General features: G+C 47.4%; 1 protein-coding gene across 3 annotated transcripts in view; it reads right to left on the reverse strand.

Annotated features, from left to right (window-relative positions):
* The window catches only part of agrn (agrin), a 230,540-nt gene that overhangs the window by 136,259 nt on the left and 75,092 nt on the right, over positions 1 to 19,189 (reverse strand). For all 3 annotated transcript variants that reach the window (XM_029249477.1, XM_018742004.2, XM_018742003.2), the window contains exon 3: positions 16,403 to 16,423. In XM_029249477.1, coding sequence (XP_029105310.1) covers positions 16,403 to 16,423 — 21 coding nt within the window. The remainder of the gene's footprint in view (positions 1 to 16,402; positions 16,424 to 19,189) is intronic.

A 19,189-nucleotide genomic window follows, 5' to 3' on the forward strand; every position in this document is an offset into this window, starting at 1 on the left:
ACCTCTCAGGTTCATTTTCATCTCTAAGCACTTACATGGTTGATAAGGGAGTGTGCATGCACGCACGCACGCGCACACACACACACACACACACACACACACACACACACACACACACACACGTAAAGAGGCACAGGAGGCATACGTGTGGACAGACTCTCACACAACGCGGTGCACCCAGACACACACTGGTACACACATGGCTGCAGAATGTCTAAGACAAGGCTGTCCATCCTCTTGATCAAGGGCCGCAATCATTCATGCGAATTGATCCGATGGCCACATGTAAAAATCTTAGCAAGGGACATAATGAATATTTAATGTCTAAATTGAAAAAAAATTCTTTATTCATTTTACTTAGGTGTGCTGTGTGTTCGGTGTAACTCAATTATTGCGATTCAATGCAGTTCAGTACCTGTATAGAGCAGTCAAACTCTGTAGTTTAGGATCAACTCTGAGGGTTTTAGTGTACATGATCAAAGATGACAGTAAGAAGCCATTAGACACAAGGAAGCTTTTACCAGAATTTACAGTAACACCCCCCCCCCCCCACCCCTTGCTTTCTCTCTCCATCAAGTATAATCCCAGTAAGAGAATATTAATTGGCACAAAACCTCTGTCTTTCAATAGCCATCCAAGGAGAGAAATTTGAATTATTAATGTCCCTTATCAGGCCTCCTACAAAGAAGATGCTTTCACTGAACAGCTTTTTGTGTTTATGTCAATGCTTATAATTGCTGGAAAAAGAAAGGCTGCCAATATACAGAACGCTGGGGAGCAGCGATGGAGAATGGCAACGAGAAGAAACACCACAGAGCAAGGAAAATAAGGGAGTGAAGCGAGACCGTAGGCAGGCAGTCCTTCAGGGGTCCATTTATTTCTTAACAGGAACACAGAAAGAAGCCTGTCTTTCTTGTCATGTTGTGTTCCTCATGGATGTTCCACACAAAACCACGAAGGTGCGGAGAGTTGGACACAGGTGCTTTGGAGGCTGAGGGACAGGTCAGGGTCATCTCCCCAATGGGGAAAGGCTGGGAATGAACACCCTCCTCCACCTGCCTCCTCAACTCCACATCTGCAGGTACACTTAGCAGACCCCTCAAACCTCCATGCAAGCTCATTCCCAGACAGCCTCCTAAAACTGAACTGCTCACACTTCGTAAAGACACCGGAAGAGAAGCATCTTCTCGACAGAGAAAAGAAAAAAAAAGAAAAGCTTGAACGTGTTTTCACGAGACCAACAGCTTCTGAAGACGCACCTTGTGAGCAAGAAGCTCTCTGAGTACAAATCTCTAAATCCCCCATAGTGAGAACTTTGACGAGGGTAAGTAATGTCTCGGTTTGGTATTTTCTTCCCCCGTTATGCACTGGGCTTATCACACCACACACATTCACGTCTGCCGACCACTGACATCACTAAAAGTAACTCTCCCTTCTGGGTGAACAAACTTCTTATTTCTTTGTTGCTTGGTTTGTCTCTGTTTATTTCTTGACTAACTGATTGATTGACTGATTGGTTGGTTGGTTGATTGGTTGATTAATTGATCGGTCGATCAATTGATTGATTGATTACTTGGTTGGTTGGTCGGTTGTTGCCTGGGATGAACATTTTTGTGCCTGTGGACCGTGGCCTCGCCGTACTTCACCTTCTCCACCTTCACGTCAATCTGGAATTTTTGTTTTCCTACTCTCTGATCCTGGCTGACCAATTCATCATCATAAAGTACAATGCTGATGACCCCATTGTACCTCCCCTTTTTTTTTTTTTTTAAATTGGAGTCAAGGTTTGGACATTTCCTTTTGCTTGGAGCTGAGGCATTAAACCTTTAGCCCCCCCACCAAAACTCACCTACAACATAAAATGTAACCTGAGACACAGTGGCTGTAACCAACACAATATTATGAACATAACCCACCCTAGTAATTAAAGTACGAATAAGTCACGAGAATTGAAAGAATACACCAAAAGGCTTAGTAAAACATAATTAAAACAACAAACACACACTGCACAGGGAGGCATAATGGGTCACACCACCCCACTGCTACAGTAGATGATGTTTTCTGCAAAAGGTTTGTCATTTCATTTGTCTGTTCCGAGTCTTTCCTCGGGATAAAGTGCTACATAAGTATAAACTGCATTGTACTGCAGTTTGCATTACATTGTATTTCTTTGTTAGGGACAAATCGCACCATGTCCTTTAAGGACATCTTCCCTTCCATTTCACAGTGCAGAGGAGCAACAGTTTGAGCCAGGGGATGGGTTTTCCATTCACCACCCTGCGATGATGCACATGTCCATTATGAATGAGATTCCCCCAACACGAAGAAATCCACAGCCTTCAGTGTGCATACAAAAAACTATGTACCCAGCCTCAAAAAAATAAAAAAAACTTTTTCCTTTCAATTTTTTATTTTATTACACTTTTTTTTTCCCCAAAGTAACTTACAGTGTTAAGCTACTGACAATTATTTGTGCATTTATACAGCTGGGCGATTTTTACTGTATCAGTTCAGGGTAATTATCTTGCTCAAGGGTACGACAGCAGGGGATGCGATTCAGACGTGGGTCCTCTCAGTACTGGGCAGCAGCTCGAACCCATTCGCCACCGAGCGCCTGCTGCCCCTTATTAATTCTGCTTTTCTAAGCCCCGCTATCTAAATGTGCAAATTTGCCAGAAAGCGATATCCTGCAGCTGCTAAATATGCGCCTTTAAAACACAATACATAGGAGGTGGGCAGCCGGCAGCAAGCCATTATTCTCTGCTCTGCATCTTCCATCTTCATCAGAGCGTTAGCGACAGCCGCAGCTCAATCATCAGGAATGAGATACACGGCTGCCTGTCGCCGGCGCTGACCCGCTTTTTCGGTAATGCAGTGCAGTGATGAGGTCTGCGTTTAAACACGACACGAGCCTCATCCATAATCTGCCAGAACGCATAGATAAATGGAACAAATGAAAAGGAACAACAACACACAAGCCAAAAAAAAAAGAAGCTGTTAATATTAACAATGTGGAAAAGCTCTTCCGCTGAGGGAGCAAGGCAAGAGATAGGGCCGAGGGGAAGAAGGCTCTCACGTGGGGGAAGATCAATAAGAAATCATGGCTGGAGAGTGGGGGAAACGTAGAAGATGCTGGATCAACACACTGTGGACCAGCTGAAAGTAAGGGGGCAGCCAGGATCTGGGAGGACAGTGGAGTCAGATGGTCTACCTGTGTCTGTCTCCAGAGCTCTTAGACGGGGAGCTGGGACAGGAGATCATGTCAGCAAAGATAAACCTTGCAAAGAAGTCATCGCCGCGATCAATGGAACTGCGAGGGACCGCAGCGCCACAGTGACAGCAGCTGAGTTTGTTGCCCAGTAGGAAGCACTTACTCATTTCGGCTTCACGGGCAGAGAGCTAATGATTCGACCCCGCCATCGAACAACCACCCACAAATCACTTTACCCCCGCAGTCTCTTACTCAAACTCATTCCGCTCTTTAACCTCTCGGCTACGTATTCCCCGGGCCGACAGCTCAGCTGTGCAACGTCAGTGAAATTCCGTTCCCGCTCGGAGGCTCGCGCCGTGTACTGTCACCTCGTGCAATCCTTTGTGCAGCAGGGCACCGAAATAAAACCAATTCCTCTCCCCAGCAGAGATTCTCGCATAAACCTGTCGGTGAGTCAACGCTCTACCATCTGACCTTGGTCCTCGGTCCTTTACTCTACTTTGCTGCGCTGTACTCATGAATGTAGGCTTTGACAAAGGCTACTCAGCATTACATTTTCTACTTAATTATTCTATAATACAATCTTTTCCCGCTTCTTTCAGTGCAGCCTTTTTATAATTCAACGTTCAATATGTTCCACCGTTGGATAAATTCGGTGACGCGACTTTTTGTTCTGCCGAAAAGACAAGTTTTGAAAAGAACTTGTGGAGACAGACAAAGGAGCAGTGGGAAGGAGAAGGGCTGGTGGGGTGTAGCTTCTGTGTCATCTCACAATGGGGAGTGAAGGCAACAGAAACAAGGGCAGCAATGAGAGAAGAATGGTGGGACTGAGAGTAGGGGTGGGGGTGCAGGTTAGCCAGCAATGGCTGAGGGGAGCCAGAAGACAGCTAGTGACTCAGCAGGGTGGAAATGGACATGAGGAGAGCCTGAGAAGAAATGGGTGCTCATGAAGAAAGAAAGATACCAGTGCGAGCCTCTAGGTTCTTGTAGATGTGTCCAGACAGATCTTGCCAAAATACCCCAGGGTAGCAGCTACCAGGCCCCACGGTGCCTTTGAGGATGGCGTTGGTGCCTCTACAGCCTGGGCTGTGCATTCCGACATGGATGTGAATGAAGAAAAGTCAGCGTAGACATTGCATGTTCTTCCCACTGTTCTGCTGGGTTTCCTCTGGGTTCTCTGGTTTCCTCCCACAGTCCAAAGCCATGGGTTTCAGGTGAACTGCTGACACTACAGTGACCTTAGGGTGTGCTACGCTGCTCTGCTGGTGACTGAACGTAGGGGGAGGAGCAGGGTACCCAGCACTGTAAGTCACCCCAGACACAGGTAAATACGCGTTAATAAAGAGTGTACGTCATTTTGCTAAATGAATAAATGTAAATATCTGCTTATGAGCACAATGCATGCAACGCATTGGTGCATACTAATGCGGAAGCAGGGTGTGACTCTGGAAGAAAAATGTGTGCGGTTTCTCCTTGGAGCAGTAGAAACTCGGTACGCCAACCGCAGCTTGCTCAAATAGTAGGATGCAGGTGTTTGTCTTGTTTTCTCGGCGCCACAAGCAGCGTGGAAAAAGCTCTGCTTGTGTGGGATCGGCCTCGGAGCCCGAGGAGTGTGGGAAAGCCACAGACAAGGTCAGCACCGGACCCTCTCTCTCATCTCTCCTCCGCCTAGCTGCACAGTGCACTCTTGAATGTAAAGTATGCAGAAGGCCAATGTACTGGGCTGCAGGGCTGGTCAGCACCTGCCAGGTTTCAGCCGCTGTCCACCACCTCGCCAGGTCCTTCCCGGCTGCATCCCAAGCCGTGCACCACCCCGGGCTACCCTCGCCTTTCATAACACGAATCGCTACCAGTTCCTCCGATAAGTCGGGCGTACGGGGAGGCTGCTTGCGCGGAATACTGAGGAGAAGGGAGGAAGCAGCTTGCCGGAGGACAGAAGTGCTAGGGCAAAGGTTATCCTCCTGAAAACGGACAAGAGTGCAGAATAATCCACTTGAAATGGCACGCAGAAGGCGCAAGGGCAGCCGGAACAGAAGGCAGCTCTTTTGCTCCGCGCAGCCTGCGCTGCTAATATTTCCACCTGTTCGGCTGGACGTGGTACAAAACCAGGGAAAGAGGAAGCCGGAACAGTGGCTTACGGCTGCACCGAGGCGACTTCTTCCACGGTCTATTTCTTGCCTCGATCTCCAAACATGCGCTAAGCTGTGAGTGACCATTTACCACAGACAGGGAAGAATACCTCTTCCTCGTCCATCACGACAAAAATTACCATACTACCCAGCATTCTCTGGTGCAGCAAATATTTTGTAGATATGAGGTCAGCTGTTAAGCTTGATAAGCTATATGAAGCTCCAAAGCATTGGCTCATTGTACCTGTATGCTTGGCACAACAGGAGAAACACAGAAACGTGCTCTCGCTCCACTTAAGACGGAACAGCATGGAGCTCGCCGCGATGCAGAAAGCCGGGTGAAAGCTTATAATCCTCCCCGTAATTATCGCATTGGGCTTTTATTGGCCAGTGTAAATATTTTATGTTCCTTCTGATCTGATGCACTTTGGTGATGCTTTGACAGTGCTTTGACCCCCCCTTGCCACACACACAGAAATCAATCCCAACTGGCACAGCGCCATCCCAGGCTCTCACTAGGTTTAAACCGACCCAGCTGCACCGCAGACGAAGCAGGCCAGTGACAAGGCAGCCAAATGTGCCGATTTCTCCCATCGCCCCCAGGGCTCCGCCATCCGAGCCCCATAACACCCTTAATGGATTGTCATCACGCTGTCATTCTTTCCAGGCTTTTCACTGACAAGTAGCACCACTTTCAATAATGGAAGTTTAATAAGATCACGTTAATATTTCTTCTCCAACGGGCACAGAATATTTTGCTGGAGGTACACATAATTACTGCACGATCAGTACACACAATAATGGGAACCACTGATAAAAATGCTGCCGTTTAATTCTATCAAGGAACGGAATGAAGTATGTTTGACGACACACATTCAAGATTTTGCCAAGCAACAAAGGAATACATGTTATGTATCTTATCATTTAGGAACCCAAAATAAATTCTAAAATGAGAAATATCTTGCCTCAAGGCCAAGCAGAGCACACAAAAATAAATCCCAAACCAATTTATTCAGTGTATGTTACACAGGGCTGTGGCTCTCCATAAGCGATAATTGAACAAGTTTGTCATAAAGCAAAATTTAATAAAGTGTGATTACATAAGCCATGTTAGAATGACGAGGCACAAAGTAGTTTACTGCAGAAAACACAGTAAACAGTTTTCGTCCTTCTTAAATTCAAGGTACAGTATCTGGGGGGGATGCACATATGAAACTCTCCACTGAAAAATTACACCTAATTCTCATTAAAACGGCAGGTGAGTTCAGGACAATGTTGTTCGCATTTGGAGAAATCTGTGACGGTCACACGGTCAGGACAACCATATGCTTCCTGCCTGTTTGGGGGAACTCCACACACAGGCTCATAAAGTCTTCAGCTTGAGCGCTAACTGGAGATGACAGGCGCCAGCGTGTCAACATCCATCTTTATCAGGGTGCGAGTGACTGCGAGGCGTGTACCAGGGGACTGGGGTTTGGTGAAGGGGGGGTGCACAAACACACACGCACACACACGCACGCACATGCGCAAAGAGCTCAATGTGTTTCCGTGTTACTGTTTTGTGGCTAGGTGCATCGGCAGCGGCAGGGGGTGGGGTGGGGGGGTCACATCGTTCGATGGCTCCAACTTTCAGCTGGGGGTGTAAATGGAGGGCCGCCAAGAGGACACCTGCTGTCCCGAGCTGCAACCTCACACACCTGGGGCAGCAGGTGGCCTAACACAACAACTGAGACCGGGGCCTTGGAGCAGAAAAAGCTGCAGGTTCAAATCCAATAAGGGGGGCCCCAAATGAGTAAAAGTGTAAAGTGGCACTGGATGAAAAAAAGCATCTGTTGATTGAATTATTGATGGAAATTAAATAATGTAAAAGCAGAGCCTTCGGTGTTGGAAGGAGGCGTCTGGGAGGCAGGGGCTGGAAAGGTACCACGGGGGTGGGCTGGATGCTGCCTATGGTCAGTATCCCGCCACCCCCATTTGTTCACTGCTAATGGAGACCTCAGTCTGACTCCCATGATGCTCCAGTAGACGGCGAGGGGGGTATGTTCCTACTAAGAGGGAGCAACATGGGGGTAAACTGCTGGTCCAGGGGTGCAACGGCTGTTGAATTCATAGCCTGGGGATCTCCATGCCACACACTCCAGATGGGGAACCTGGCTAATGTGTGCCCCCCCCATGCCTCCAGGGGACACGGGCCCATCTCTACGATTGCCTTTTATGTAGATGGCTGATAAATGGATTGCAAAGCCAGGTCCCCGCCTTCTCAGCCCGCTCTCTCCTACAGTTAGACTCCAGGGTCACGGACATAACCCCCCAACCAGCAGTCCTCAGCAGGGATGGGACCTGCCTTCTGCCGACACATGCTTCAAAAGCTCAAAATAATACTCTGCGTCGACAGGATCGGCTCAATAGCCCAGACTGACGAGTCTCGGGACTCAGTTTTCAGTGTTTTTGTGTAGGTGTGTACTACACAATTATTTCACCGCGCTAAGGCTGTACGAGGACGTGCGCTGTCCGCTATGAACGAACGGTCCTCTAAAGCGGCGCGCAGGCACGCGGCTGCTGCTAAAGGAAGCGTTGCCTTCATCTTCGGCGTGCTTGCGACACCCAGTGGAGCCATGCGGCCGCACAGGCGCCGCGTCACCTTCTTGCCACGTGGCCCTCAGCTCTGCACGAAGGCGTCTCCATGCATTCGCAGCTGTCACTCGCGAGCTCGCAGCCGACTCACGGAGCGTGAAGAACGTCACCGTTTACTGCAAAACTCAACAAAGCGTAGAGGAGAGGGTCACAGTGGTCGTGGCGCACTCCCTCCCACACGAGTGTGTGTGTGTTAACCACTCTGGAGCTTTGTAACGTTGATCACCGCAGGCTGTGATGTGAGGCTCTTGGGCCGTGACAGGTTACAGGTAAAAGAAAACAGGAACACTGATGTACTGGAGGGTGGTGCAGTGGCATGACGTGTAGCGCTGCTGTCTCACAGCACTTGGGTGGTGTGAGAGGACATAGGTTCGATCCCTCCTGAGCCATTGTCAAAATGGAGTGTGGTACACCAAGGGGAAATGAACTAGAGGTGGTGGGTTTGCAAGGCATCTACTCTTCTGGCCAGACAGTTCTGTCCTTCCAGTCTGTGCATGTCTCCAGAGGGCTCAACATGGACCTCAGTTCCCTACAAGAAGACATTGCCCTAACCCCCAACTGTAAGTTCCAGGAGGGGCTCTGCTGTAGTACCCATGAACAGGGTACTTCACCAGAAGTGTTCTGGAGAAATGTTCAGTTGAACAAAGGGGTGAGAAAATAAATCCTTCACATGAAAACATCCAGCCAACACCAATAATAATCACTATTAACACATCAACTAGTTAAAACTACCAAACATAAACCATGTACATAACATGCACCAGCTGTTAAAAAACTCCCAATTACTATGGGGAGTGATTTAAGACATCCTGGTGTAGGATGCTTCAGAAACAAAATGCTCCATAACTGGGACTAACAATAATGACATGTGAAAATATATTACAGTCCGTCCGAACCGCTTGTCCCATACGGGGTCACGGGGAACTGGAGCCTACCCGGCAACACAGGGCGTAAGGCCGGAGGGGGAGGGGACACACCCAGGACGGGACGCCAGTCCGTCGCAAGGCACCCCAAGCGGGACCTGAACCCCAGACCCACCAGAGAGCAGGACCTGGTCCAACCCATCGCACCACTGCACCCCCCCTTATATATTACAGTACCATATTAAAATTGCTTTAATCTGTTAAGTGAATAAATGTAAATGTAAATGTAAGACAATAATATAATGTATTATATAGTATATAGATAATTATGTTAAAAATAAAATGTGTATAATATAATTATGTAAATTATGTTTTCTATGCCGTACAATACAGTTCCGGATAAGAACGCTGATGAAGGGTACACTTACTGCAGCAGGTGGTGAGACTCTAATCTGAGTTCCTTGAGTTTGAAGGTAACAGCTCTAACAAACTGGTGCCTCGTCTCAAGACAATCGAGAAAAAAAACTCTAGACAATCATGACTATCAATGAGTCAATTTCAAGTAAATATTTATTTTACTGCGGTAAATGTTACCAAGAGCTTGTCTGGGGAGCTTGACGGGGAGTGCAGGGAACACTCTCGACGGCATGCCAGTACACTGCGGGAAAGCCATAAAAACTGAAAGGAACACACTCACACACTGCGAACAAACAACCAGTGATCTTAAGGCAGGGTCGTGGTCGTTTGGAGCCTATCCTGGGTTCACAGGATGTTAGACTTGGAAGGGTACACCCTCTAAATACTGTATAACACACAATACTTAATGTACAGAACACCAATAAATGCAATGATGCCAAATGGGCAGCAGATGGCAGCAGCTCCATCGCACATGTTTCTCCAGCTTCGGCTGGTGTACGAAATGCAACAAGATGTTCTTCCTCTTGCGCAAACATCCCTAAACTTGTGGGGTCAGGTCCCCACTCTTTCCTGGGTGGGTGTGCTCTTTCTCTAGGAGACATGCTGAAATACACAGGCAACACATATATTCAGCTGACACTACTGTCCCGTCATGTCTTCATTCAGCTCAAGCTGCTTACCATGATTTACCCATTTATGCAGCACGGTCATTTTTACTAGAGGAATTCAGGGTAAGTGCCTTGATCAAGGGCACTGTAACAGGAGATGGGATTCGAAGCTGTAACATCCGAGTTACAGCAGGTGCAAGTACTGCTCCACATGGTTCTGGTTCATTGCATTGCTGGACCCGTAGATAGTGTAGGGCTGGGAACGGTTCATGAGCGACCAGGGTTTTCCCGCAATGACACTGGCTGACATAGGGTCCTGTCCATGTCATGTGACAGAAATCCTACAAGTGCGACACAAGAACTTTGGCGTGACGGTGAGCTTTTTCAAACCGTGGGCTTTGTTCTATCCTTCACTTGTCACTTTATCTTCTACTGAGAGATGCAACTCGATATCTGCCGGACGAAAAACAAGTTGAGAGAGCAACACCCACTGCGGACGTGAACCCAGCAACCAGTGTGTGCCATCGACATTCTTCAGCAGCTTCACCGTGGTAACAAGTACTGCAGCTCAGTGTTTGGGGTCCGTGGCAAAAATAACTCAGTGAAAAAACGTTACAAAATGCTGGAAGGGACCTCATCCCTTAAAACCTTAGTGACACTAACACACACACAGAGCCATAGAAACATCGGTAACAGAAGTTAATAAATCATGTGAAATTATCATCCAATTATTATCTACTCAAAAATGCTTCTTGCTCAGGTCCCACCTCCTAGTGCAGTGCACTCAGTCAAGGTACGTCCCCTGAACCAATTTAGTAAAAGCTACCCAGCTGTGTAGAAAGGTGGCGCGGTGGGTTGGTCAAGGTCCTGCTCTTTGGTGGGTCTGGGGTTTGAATCCTGCTTGGGGTGCCTTGTGACGGACTGGTGTCCCATCCTGGGTGTGTCTCCTCCCTCTCTGGCCTTATGCCCTGTGTGCCTGGTTAGGCTCCAGTGCCCCACATGGGGTGAGTGGTTTGGATGGACAGCCCAGCTGTGTAAAGGGGTAAATCACTGCAAGTAGCTCACATTATTAGATGCTTGGAGATAAATGCTGAATTGTTAATATTTTGATATTTATTATAAATAAATTCCCTTGACCATCTTGGTGGCCCACTGCACAGCACACAACTGCTGGCTGCTCTCCACATGCCTAAGCCACTGATCAACATGTCTTCCTGCTCAGACTCTCAGCTATGGGCAAACTACTAAGAGCTGAAAAGAGAATAGCTTGGTCAACATTTAATGAGACTTTTTAAAAATCAGAGTGAAAACGGTTTTTTTCCTACCAGTCAAGAGTTACAACAGTAGTCCTGCACTGAAACTATTCTGTGGGGTTAGAGGCATATTGTGGCCACTCACTGTGTTCCACCCACAACTGTGCTGCCAAAGACAAACCTTAGATAAAACCCCTCTCCGCAAGCCTCTCGAGCACTGAAATACGGCGTTTGCGGTTAAAATGTGCTCCGGTCTGCGTTGGGTTCAGCTGGGCGTGTGGTTCATTTATTTTCGTCTTGTTTGGATTGGGTTTGAATGTAGGACTCTCATCTGGTCTGAATCAGGTAGGCTGAGTCCTGGACAGGTGAGACTTCCCTTGCATGGTTCACATGTGAACATCCCCGTCCGTAAACTGCAGGAAATGAGGACATGCAGTGAGTGGAGATGATCAACCAGGTCCACTGGCTGAATGCTAATCATCCTGGGGGCTAATATTGGGTAACTGGGACCCTTGTCCCCCAGTCAGTGTGACCGTGATACCGGCCATTGAACATGGAATAGGTAGTACAGTATTTACTCTTCGAGGGCGGCATGGTGACACAGTGAGTAGCGCTGCTGTCTCACAGCACCTGGGTGGTGCGAGAGGACATGGATTTGATTCCTGCTCGGTCTGTATGGAGTTTGCATGTTCTCCCTGGGTGGGTTTCCTCCGGGTGCTCCGGTTTCCTCCCACACTCCAAAGACATGCTGTTCAGGTTCCACCCTTTTGTGTGTGTGTGTGTGTGTTCCAGTGATGTATGGATGAGTGACCCAGTGTAAGTAGTGTATATAGCAGTGTAAGTCACCACGGTGAATAAGGTGTGTGGGCTGAGAACACTACATCGAGTTTATTGGAAGTCGCTTTGTAGAAAAGTGTCTGATAAATGAATAAATGTAAATGTTTTGGGCTCAGCAAAGTGAAAAGTGGAGCTGACAACAAAGCTTCAGCTAACCACAGATGGACATGGTCCACAGTTGTTCTTGGATTTTCCCCGCAGCATGTTTCCTCAATATCCACCCAGTGTCGAACAGGAGTCCTCTTTTGACGGGTCAGTGAACTTCAGATTTAGGGCCGTTTCCGTGTTGTACGAAGCGCAGAATGTTACGCGCGGTTTAGGACGAAGTCTTGCAATCTGAAGGCTCCTTGTTCTCATCCCCATAGGGGGTCTTGCTGCAACACCCATGAGGAACCTACGCCGCTCACTGAGAGAGGCACGTGTGTAAAAAGCCGTAAGTGGATTTGAAAAAGGTGTTAGTGGAAACATCTGAACCGCCCCAGAGACCGCGGTCTAGCCTGAAACGCACACAGACATAAACCGCTCTCCTTGTTCTCGCCCTGCTTCTGAAATGAGTTATCTCAATCAACAATGCACTCTTTTCAGGCGAGCTGCTCCACGTCGTTCTTCGCTGCTATTTCCCCACAGCTCCTCTTGCCTTGAAAAACAAAGATGGTGTCACTCACTGAGACAGACAGCACTGGCTCCGACAATGGAGCGCAGCGTTCAGCTTCGAATTCCTCCGATGGATGCCTGCACGAAGCCCCCCCCGATGGAGGTACATGGAGGAGACAAAGAGTTTGGAGGATTAACATGAAGACGGCAGCGGTTTACATCCCTCCGGGCAATCGCGTTCCTCCGTCAAGGCAACGCACTGAACCCACTCGCAAGTACTGCCTTCACCCAGCAAACACACGGAAACAGGCAGACACTTCAGTGACATGTACAAGGGAGTTAACGCTGAACCCCCAAAAGGAGTTTTTATTTCCAGTGAGCATGTAACAACCTTCAAAAATAGGTTTTCAGATGAGACGCAACGAAAAGGAAAGCCGTTGGAGCAGGGCTGCTGGCCAACTCTCTCAACAAGGTCTGCCCATCAGGAATTCCAAAAGGAAGTGTTGAACTTGTCATGAAGGCAAGGAATGAAGTTGGATAAAAGGTGTCACAACTTTTACATAAGGTGACCTTCTATGTTTCACAATTTGATTTACTATCAGTTGTAATGAGCTGCCCAAGAGCTGCTGCAGCACAAATTGCTGAAAACCTTAATGCTGGCCATGATAGAAAGGTGTCAGAACACAGTGCATCGCATCTTGCTGCATAGCCGCAGATCGGTCAGAATGCCCATGCTGACCCCTATATTCACTGCCGAAAGTGCCTACAATGGGGACGTGAGCATCAGAACTGGACCATGGAGCAATGGAAGAAGGCACCCTGGTTTGATGAATCACGTTTTCTTTTACATCATGTGGATGGCTGGGTGCGTTGTTTACTTGGGGGAGAGATGGCAGCAGGATGCACTATGGGAAGAAGGTAAGCCAGCGGAGGCAGTATGATGCGCTGGCCAGTGTTCTGCTGGGAAACCTTGGGTCCTGGCATTCATGTGGATGTTACTTTGACACGTACCACCTACCTAAATATTGTTGGAGACCACGTACACTACTTCATGGTAACAGTATTCCCTGATGGGAGTGGCCTCGTTCAGCAGGATAATGGACCTTGCCACAATACATTTACATTTACATTTATCCATTTAGCAGATGCTTTTGTCCAAAGTGACGTACATCTCAGCAAAAGTACAATTTCTGCATTAAATTAAGAGAAGGAGACATAGCTGCAGACATGAAAGTCTCAAGCAAACCTAGTTTGTTACCTACCACTTGCTGTACTGAGGTTCATTGTTCGAGTAGGTGCACACTACAGCATGACAAAGAGTTCAAGATGTTGATATGGCCTCCTAATTTTCCAGATCTCTGTCAAATTGAGCATCTGTGGGATGTGCTGGAAAAATAAGTCCGATCCACGAAGGCTCCACCTCGCAACTTACAGGACTTAAAGGATCTACTGCTAACATCTTGGTGCCGGATACCACAGGACACCTTCAGAGGTCTTATGGAGTCCATGCCTTGACGGCTCAGAGCTGTTTTGGCGGCACGAGGGGGACCTACACAATATTAGGCAGGTGGTTCTAATGTTGTGGTCGATCGGTGGACAACAGAAAGCCACCTCAAACAGAAGCTAAGGGTTAAAGGGAATCGTGACTGCAAATTTCCTCAAGTGATATCAAGAGTGCAGGAGATGCTCCTAAAACTCAGGGCAGGAAGGTCTCGTGTGAGGTGTACCAGAGTTCAAAACCAAAACAAAGACAGCGGAAGAAAAGCAGACAATGAAAAAACAACCAAAAGGGAAAAGCTGAAGGTGGCACTTGGTAGGCAGGTGGTGAGGAAGCGCCCAGCACTTCTTACTCCAACACCAGGCAGTGTACAGAGTGCTGTACAGTACAGTCAATCCCACCGCCCACCTTGTGGTGTACAGTAGCATCCACATACACACAGAGATACACATCCATACAAAATGCACACACATTCTCATGTATTTACACAAATAAATGATGTGGACCAGCTGCCCTGTGATGGAGTCACTGATGCAGCCACCACACCAGATGCTCACGGTAAACAGTTCTCTTGGTGAACCAGAAACACAGACATCTCCAATGATTTTTTTTCCTCTCTCATTTAAATACGAACTGCACTGTATGTTTTATGTGGCGCGGAGGTCCGCAGAGAAACGAATTTTCATTCCCCTGTATGCGTAACTCACCTATAGGCAGAATGACAAAGTTGACTTTGACTTTGATTATACTATGGGATGTAAACATGTAAACTTACAGCATAGTGGCACAATGAGTAGCGCTGCTGTCTCACAGTACCTGGGTGGTATGAGAGGATGTGGGTTCGATCCCCGCTCAGGCTGTGTGGAGTTTGCATGTTCTCCCTGTGTCTGTGTGGGTTTCCTCCGGGTGCTCTGGTTTCCTCCCACAGTCCAAAGACATGCTGTTCAAGTTTACCCATTGTGTGAGTGACAGAGAGAGTGTGTTCCAGTGTAAGTAGTGTATCTAGCTGTGTAAATCACCTTGGTGAATAAGGTGTGTGGGTTGATAACACTACATAGAGTTCACTGGAAGTTGCTTTGGAGAAAAGTGTCTGCTAAATAAATAAATAATGTATGTAATATAAATACAATCTACTGCAAAAGGGTTATAAAACCACATAAACCACGGCTCATTTGCAAGTCGAACATACTCATTTTCTACATGCCAGTCACAGCTCTTCCAATTAGGCCCTGGCGTTCTCGGTAGGGCACCGGAAGGGCAGGCGTGGCTCGCTCTCCTCGGCATCCCACTGAACGCACGCACAACAGCAGGGAAGGGTGTCGACATCGCTTATCAGGAGAAAGACTGAGGCTTTCATCACCCGAAAGATGCCTTGTGCACAGAAATCCAACCCAGAGCTCTGCTTGCCAAGTATAAAATAACACCGTAAAACAAGCTGGATCACTGAGGCTTTTATCAAAATTATAATTACCATTTTGCTTGCTTTGCTGAGGCTGTTGTCCAAGATGACCCACTATTTTCCCAATTTATCCAAACGTATATTTAACTCCACCAATTCTAGTGTGAACTACAGTGTGAGTGTGGGACTTAAACACCAGCCTCCAGGATACAAGGGCACTCTTTAACCACAATGGAGCCTGATTACACAGTGAGTCACCAAATACACACCACACACATGCACTTTACACTGTTGCCTTCTCGCTTGTACATGATCATGGTGACAAGGAGCACATATAAACCTATTTGATCTCCTGTGGCCTACACGGCAGTTCCTCTTATCTGGGCTTCTTGCTGAAGGCTCGGCTGCGTGGAAAACGTTTATTACATTCTGCTTCTTTTACTATGTTCCGATACTTAGAACGTGTAAAATTTAATAGCCACTTGAATTCAAACTGTTTAACTATGCTGTTTAAAATGTATTAAATATGTCACAGATGCATGGCAAATTTGTTCCAACCACGCCACTTCCAAAACAGGCACATGTATTTCAGCAACTGATTTGCTGTGTTCGGCCATATTGTGCTCAATTAAATGACAACGCTTTGAAACCATCCATAAATCTTCCACCCATACACTGAGCAGGAAACCTTCAGGACAGCTCCTCCCCAAGTGAACCACTCACCTATATTTTCAGAACCACTTTTGCTTTCCCTGACTGATTACGCTTTTCCGCAAATGACAGTTTTTGTGACCCAGGGATGCTTTTTTGCCACAGTGAACAAGCATGTTGCTCTTGATAACAGAAAAATGAAAATGTAAATAACACAAAGGATGGAAAGAGGAGAACAGGAAAGCTCCAGCAGGCATAGAGTAAATAAGCCCCATAATCAGTAAATAATCAGTAAAGGCTGCACTTACCAGCGATGATCGCTTCGTGATCTTCAAGTGAGGGACAGAGAGGGACAGGGAGACAAATTGGGGAGGGGGGCAGAGAGAGAAAGAAACAAGTTAATGTTGGTTAGCACAAAGTGCCATCTCAGAACTCATGCTGAGGGTGCGAGGTGGCAGGATGTACAAGCAGACAAACAGCGGTTGGTGTGATGAACGCAAATGGGAACACAAGCGTGAGGAATATCGTGCATCTTATTCGAGGCGTCCCACGGTGCAGCACTCACACAGAACACATCTTCACATATACCGAGCTGTTATCTTAACAGCATCTGGTCTGTTTCCCAAAGGAACCACACAGGCATTAGATTATATGAAATATTGATTGATTAATGGAAATATGGGATCGCATTGACGGGACCCCAACAATTAAAAAAATGCAAGTCCAGCACTAATATACTCAGACGTGCACAGCTACATTAAGCCTAATAAAGCAGGTAAGCAGTTCGGTCAGTCCTTTATTAAGTGTGTGTAAATGAAATTCAAGCTCATGCTTGGAAAGTGCACATGGCAGCAAAGGGAAACTGGCAGATCTAAAACTCTTTTCCCCTGGCAAAGGGTTTCACTTTAACTAAGTGGGGTCATTGGACCTGCATCATTCTCCAGGGTCACGCTGTGGGGTTCGAGCAACGGAACGCTACTCGCCCAGCAAACCCGTGCACATGGCAGCGTGCAGGGCTCATGGTTCGAGGAACCGGACCCCCGATCGGGAGGCTGCTTGTATAAGTCTGAGAAGGAACCAGCATAAAGCAAATATCCATCTCTGCAAATGGGTAAAGTTATAAGATGTTTAAAACTATCTGCCAAGCAGGTCAACGGATGAATGTGCCTGCAGCCACCTCTGTTATCACAGCTCTTTTCCCTCCTTCCTGCTGTGCGAGGAAGTGTCTCGTGGGCCATAGCTGCCACGAGTCTCTCTTCTCTGCAGATATTAGGCATCAGCTCCTGATATGACTGTCCGGTGTTGTGATAGCAGTGCTCAATTTTGCTGACTCGGCACCCAGAAGGCCTTTCAAACGAGATCACATGGAAAGAAGAGTCACCAGCAATGAAGACACAACCATCTTGTGTCACTTCTGCATATTGCGGTGCTCAAGGCTCAGCTTTTAATGATTGGGGGGGGCAAAGCTGACATGCAGAGAGACACAAAGCACAACACGCTCATACTCACACACTGCATTATATATGTGCAATAAAATATTAAACACAGTGATGAATAAAAGAAGCAAAGGAGTGTGTGTGTGTTACTTTGCACCCAAGTGGCATTTTTTTGTGTGGCCCTCTGCGGTCAAAGCTCAGCAACCAGTGACGTGACCTGGCTGCGGTGGTGCCCTAACAGCAGCTTATCGAGTCAGCAGCCTGTTACACTGACTTTTATGGTGATCACGGTTCAGCCATTGGCATCATCTAGGACATGGACCGGAACCCACAGTCCACCAGCTCCAAGAAACAAACTCCAGTTGTGGTTAACAAGAGCTTGAGGCAATACACTCTGCGGATGGAAAAATGGAAGCTGTGGGAGATGTGGCTGACAGTGTAACTCAGTTTCCGGGTCTGGAAACGCGTGTAAGTGAGAAAAGCAAATCTTCTAGCATCTCAGATAGTCTGACCCCCTGTGACGCTAGAAATGTGAGCTATGTTATTATCTGGCTCCTGAGATACAGGTGTAATAATAAAAGGGCCAATACGGCACCCAAATAGCTGGGGGCCCTTAGCAGAGGTGATCCACTGTCGCATTTTTTCCAGCAACCAAAGAGAACCACCCCATACTCAGAGAATCGGAACAGCTGTCTGGGTGGTGGGGGTAGGAGGAGTCTTGCATAAGGACGATTTTTGATTCCGTTCGCAATCACACCCCTCCCGCCACAGTCTGAGGCACAAAGGGGAAATCTTTAACAGCTTTGTCAGAGCTGCATTCACACCAAGTAATTAAAAAGCATTGTTTATTGCCTTTGTGGGTTTTGCTGAAATGTGGTACAACATATGGATGCACCCCAAGTCTGTACCGTGCATGCAGAGAGAAGTTGGATGAGTACTTAGACTGCTCTTCTGCAGTGTGGTGTACACTCATCGGTCACTTCATTAGGTACATCTCCCTGGTACCTAGGGCCCCTCTTGCCTCCAGAAGAAGATGAATTTATCAACAACGTGGTGGGCACATCCCACAGGGTTCTTAATTCATGGTGGCTTGACAGTTTCACAGAGCTTCTGGATATTTCTTGGCAACACATTTATTGAGCAAACATTGAGATTCACCCCATCTCAGGAAAGCTGCATTGGCTGGAGAGGTTGGCACTGGACAGCCCTGAACCATCTTCAGAAGATGTGTGATTTATTAAGTGGCGAATTATCCTGCTGGATGAGAGAGGCTAGACTGGCTATAAAGAGATGCATCTGGTCAGCAGCCATGCTTCGGTACTTGGTGGCATTCAAATGTGCTGAGTTTTCACTATAAAAGATAGTGTGTCAAGAAGAAAATACCCCACACAATCACACTACCACCACCAGTCTGAAACAGTCAGGTACAGTATATGCGAAGCGGCCGGTGAGAGCACATTACAGTTTTTTCTAATATGATCATGTAACTTTAACAACATGACTTATTTCTCACGAGAACATATAGCTCATCATTGTGTGCGAGTGTCAATGATGAACTGGTTCAGCTGTGGCATTTCTCAGGCCTCCGTTCATCTGTCCGCATCTCTATTCTCCATGGGTTGCACCCCTCGTACCCCTGCTGGCCCACCGGCCTCACGG

Source organism: Scleropages formosus, chromosome 25, assembly GCF_900964775.1.
Source record: "Scleropages formosus chromosome 25, fSclFor1.1, whole genome shotgun sequence".
Lineage (NCBI taxonomy): Eukaryota > Metazoa > Chordata > Actinopteri > Osteoglossiformes > Osteoglossidae > Scleropages > Scleropages formosus.